Below are 5,000 nucleotides of genomic sequence, written 5' to 3'. Positions count from 1 at the left end.
GCTCCTCTCTGATTTGTCCTCTTGGATAATCCCACAAAGAACTCTCTCCCTGAACACCAGAACACACAGGTTTACAGAAGATCTGCTGACAGACACTAGGACTGATCGAAGGACAGCAAACACGTGCAGTTCCTCTGGTTCAACTCTACATCAGTGCCTCTGAACGTCTGATCTCAGGTCAGTGAGAAGCTCGATCAACGCTCGCCCGTATAAACACACTCTCCAGTCATACGACTTTATGATCCAGTTAAACAGTGATCTGAGATCTGAGATCAGTTTCAATTTAATTTATCAATTCAATTCAATTCAACAAAAATGTATTCCGGTCCTCACAGATAATGTTCTATTGTAAAGAAAAAATATACATAATAACCGAAAAAGGTGTCATGCCTACCCTTTATACATAATTATTTAATGAGCATCACTTTCCTCACTGGATTTGATTCATACAAAATAAACAAACAGTTACATAAGACAATTTCCAAAATGATAACAAAGATGTATATCAGAAATTATTACAATAGTTCACATATGACACTCAAATTATTCATATTAAGTAATATAATTATTCATCACCTTGTTTTTAAACATTTTCTGATCTGTGAGCCGAGGTACGTGACGCTTGAGTCCAGAACAGTAGCAACTAAACGTTTCACACAGGACATTGTTGAGCTTCATGACGCCAGAAGGAAATGTTTCTGGCCGGGAATGAGTCCAGACTCAATTAGGTGTGCGACTGCAGTTTCCATTCACCGACAGAGACCAAGCAGAACAGCAGAAGCCAGAGCCATCCTTTCACCAGCTAGGTTAACTAGAGACCCGATGCAGTCCGGCTATGAGGAACACACTGCTAGCCGGAATAACCTTGAGTTTGGTTACATGTCGTTTTTACCAAATTAACTTGCGAGATGTATGATATTCCATCATGTACGCAAAGACAACAGTGACTACAAAGTGTTTGGTTTCATTTCTTCACTCATTTCATTTCTTTATCTAATTGATGACTAGTCAATCAGAATAGCGTGTGGGCGGAGTCAGCCAATCAGAACAGCGTGTTGGCGGAGTCAGCCAATCAGAATAGCGTGTTGGCGGAGTCAGCCAATCAGAACAGCGGTGTGGGCGGAGTCAGCTAATCAGAACTGTGTGTGGGTGGAGTCAGCCTATCAGAACAGTGTGTGGGCGGAGTCTCGCGGCACCAGAGAGTCATCTTGACGGCAATCGCAAGAAAATGGATAAGTCGCTACATAATCAAATTCACAAATATTACACCATTTAAACATTATTCAAAAACATAGGCTACTGAGTTACTAACACAATCTTTGTCAAAGAATACACTTGTTTGTTTACAGTTTGAACGTTCTTGTTTCCATTTGTTTAATTTCTAGATCTGAGGTGAATTATCCACTGTTGCTTTTACAGCTACAAAGCTGGAGCACTAAATGATATTCAGAGTCACATGACACGCTTTTAACATTAAATAAAGCACATAAACAGCACCTGAGATTATCATCGCCACACTTTGTGTTTGTTGTTCCAGCGCGACGTCACAGAAAAATAGAAACCGTTTCTAAAATAGAATTTTATTTTATTTTACGTGGCTGGTTAGGACAAACACTCTGATTAACATGGAAAATAACCTTTATCTCTTAGTCAGGACACGGTGTTACACGTCTATTAAATTTTCACTGACAGCCCAAATTTTGCCTTGTTTTAGCCTAGACGTCTTTTAAACGCAAAACTGCTTGCTGGGAATGTACATTAGACAGAGAAACATTTCCTCAGCGTCAGAAGAGGATTCAGGAAAACTGTTTAAAAGAACTGTTTTTTTGATCATCTGTGATTGGCTGTTTATCAGCACACACATGAATTTGTATTAAATAAAAAAATGAAAGGTATAGACTGAACTGGTACCTGTGAACAGGACATCTCCTCCGTCCAGTGTGGCCGATTCATCGGTCATCTCGACGATATTCAGGCCGAGCTTCGTCAACACATCTTTCACGGCCTCCGTCTGAAACAGAAATACATTTATTATAATTAGTCATTAAGCAGACACTTTCAAAAACACTTTTTAAACTAAACCAGCAAAACAAAAGACGCAGTTGCACCCCATCTCAGAAAAGCCCAGCAACTGCATAGCAACCACTCAAAATTTCATAGTAACTGCACTGAAACTCCCTAGCAACCACATAGAACACCCTAGCAACTGTATAGCAACAAAGTATTTCCCATTCAGAAAACCTTAACACCCATATAGCAACACCCAAGAACAGCCTAACAACTGTATAGCAAGAAAAGTATATACAACTCAGAACACTTAGCAACCACAAAGCAACACCCTAGAAACTAGCTAGAACACCCTAGCAACTGTGTAAAAAAGGATTTACAACTCAGTACACCTTAGCAACCATATAGCAACACCCTGGCAGCTACCCAGAATACTCACTATATAGCAACACCTTAGAAACTACCCAGAACACACTAGGCACTGTATAGCAAGAAAAGCATGAGTACAGCAATAACTGTATAGCAAGAAAAGTTAAGGTGTTCAGAACACCTTAGCAACCACATAAGCAACACCCTGGCAACTGCTCAGAACACTTTTAACTATATAGCAACACCTTAGAAACTACCCAGAACATCTTGGCAACTGTATAGCTACAATGTATATTCCACTCAGATCACCTTAACAACCACATAGCAACACCCTGGCAACTGCCCAGAACACTATATAGCAACATCTTAGAAACTACCCAGAACACACTAGCAACTGAACAGCAAGAAAAGTATTTACCACTCAGAACACCTTAGCAACCATATAGCAACACCCTGGCAACTGCACAGGACACTCTTTCACCTATATAGATCAACGCCATAGAAACCCAGTATATGACATCACCACTGAACTACATCCAGGCATTTTTTAAAGCCAATCAGAACGTAAGTTTGAGACGAGAGTCTTCGGCAATCTGACACTTGGTGGTAAAACATCATGATGCAATAATTAAATGTGTTTAGAGAGAGAGAGAGAGAGAGAGAGAGAGAGAGAGAGAGAGAGAGAGAGAGAGAGAGAGAGAGAGAGAGAGAGAGAGAGAGAGAGAGAGAGAGAGAGAGAGAGAGAGAGAGAGAGAGAGAGAATGACAACATGCTCCCGATCCCGTCCAAGATCCAGGGTCAGAATTAACAAGGATTTGAGGGAAAAAACCAAACAATCGAAAGTAACAAAAATGTTCCCGGTATTTACTGATTTGATCTGATCATATTTTTCTTATAAAAACAACCGTAAAAATGCATCAATTCCCCAAAGACGCGTGTCATCAGGGCAATTCGGAAAAGAATATGATCAACAAAACAAGAGATTTACAGTTAAACACACATTATTCCTTCAACATTTCTCACATTATCTCAGTTTATTCGCTATAGTTTAGAAAATGGTAATAAAATATGAGCAGAACTCAGTTGATATTTGACTGGTTTTGTCCGTCCTTCTGTTAGACTGTCTCACACATGAATTATGTTGAATATCTGTCAGCTGTTAAATTTAACTACACAATTAGATAATACCAGTTTAGCTCAACCAATCACCAAGCAATGCTTCATTTTGTTCAGTCTGTGTGTAAAAAGAGCATTAGCAATTAAAGACAAAACACTTCAGCAAAACATGATCAGCTCAAAGTGTCCCAATCATTTCTGCTCCCAGATTTGCATACATGTCACTGGTAGACACCAGACACCTTTTAGCTACTTTTTTAGGGAGTAACACAATATTGTAACACATTACTTTTAAAATAAAATGAATGTGCAATAACAACCTGAGTTGCTTCCCTGATCTAATAGTAAAACATCACAGTGTAAAAATCAAACTGAATTCTTTCCTCATAACAGTATAAGTGCTCCTGTAAACCCGAGTCTGTCGGACCATAAACACACTGATATCCCGGACAGTGCCAGAACCCGTCGATGACATCATCAGAAGGGGCCAGGGGTGATGATGTCATGCTGAAGGAAACATGTAAAACCTTTTATGAGGAGAAAAGATGGAGAGGAAGTGACAGTGTGTGTGTGTGTGTGTGTGTGTGTGTGTGTGTGTGTGTGTGTGTGTGTGTGTGTGTGTGTGTGGAGAGAGAGTGTGTGTGTGTGTGTGTGTGTGTGTGTGTGTGTGTGAGAGAGAGAGTGTGTGTGTGTGTGTGTGTGTGTGTGTGTGTGTGTGTGTGTGTGTGTGTGTGTGTGTGAGGGAGTGAGTGTGTGTGAGGGAGTGAGTGTGTGTGTGTGTGTGTGTGTGTGTGTGTGTGTGTGTGAGTGTGTGAGTGTGTGTGTGTGTGTGTGTGTGTGTGTGTGTGTGTGTGTGTGAGAGTGTGTAAAAGTGTGTGTTTGTGTGTGTGTGTGTGTGTGTGTTTGTGTGTGAGTGTGTGTGTGTGAGTGTGTGTGTGTGTGTGTGTGTGTGTGTGTGTGTGTGTGTGTGTGTGTGAGAGTGTGTAAGAGTGTGTGTGTGTGTGTGTGTGTGTGTGTGTGTGTGTGTGTGTGTGTGTGTGTGTGAGAGTGTGTAAGAGTGTGTGTGTGTGTGTGTGTGTGTGTGTGTGTGTGTGGTGTGTGTGTGTGTGTGTGTGTGTGTGTGTGTGTGAGTGTGTGTGTGTGTGTGTGTGTGTGTGTGTGTGTGAGAGAGTGTGTAAGAGAGTGTGTGTGTGTGTGTGTGTGTGTGTGTGTGTGTGTGTGGTTCACAGGCGGTTTAAGCTGCTCTCGAGGGTCTGTTTTTTTAAAGGATGAATCAGTGTTTCCACGGCGATATCTAGCGATGAGGTCACCAGTTCGCTTCCCCTCGTTGCTGTCGCCAAGCATGAGGTCATCCAGGTATGTCGCCACGGCAACCATAACCCGCTTTAACTTCACTTAATGAACACACACACAGAGCAAATGTAAAATAACAAGATTTATTTAGAGTTGCATCACTAACATAACTTCATGTCTCTCTTAATTAGTGTAAATCTTTTTATTGATGCTTT

General features: G+C 41.0%; 1 protein-coding gene across 5 annotated transcripts in view; it reads right to left on the bottom strand.

Annotated features, from left to right (window-relative positions):
• Positions 1-5,000, bottom strand: part of ddah1 (dimethylarginine dimethylaminohydrolase 1) — a 111,843-nt gene that overhangs the window by 21,299 nt on the left and 85,544 nt on the right. For all 5 annotated transcript variants that reach the window (XM_082145976.1, XM_082145978.1, XM_082145977.1 and 2 more), the window contains exons 2-3: positions 1,912-2,011; positions 1-49 (exon numbers count right to left, since the gene is read on the bottom strand). The exon at positions 1-49 is cut by the window's left edge and continues 25 nt beyond it. In XM_082145976.1, coding sequence (XP_082002102.1) covers positions 1-49; positions 1,912-2,011 — 149 coding nt within the window. The remainder of the gene's footprint in view (positions 50-1,911; positions 2,012-5,000) is intronic.

The sequence above is a fragment of the Leuciscus leuciscus genome, assembly GCF_965113295.1.
Source record: "Leuciscus leuciscus genome assembly, chromosome: 18".
NCBI lineage: Eukaryota > Metazoa > Chordata > Actinopteri > Cypriniformes > Leuciscidae > Leuciscus > Leuciscus leuciscus.
Note: the sequence above shows the minus strand (reverse complement) of the source record. Positions and strands in the feature narration are given on the sequence as shown.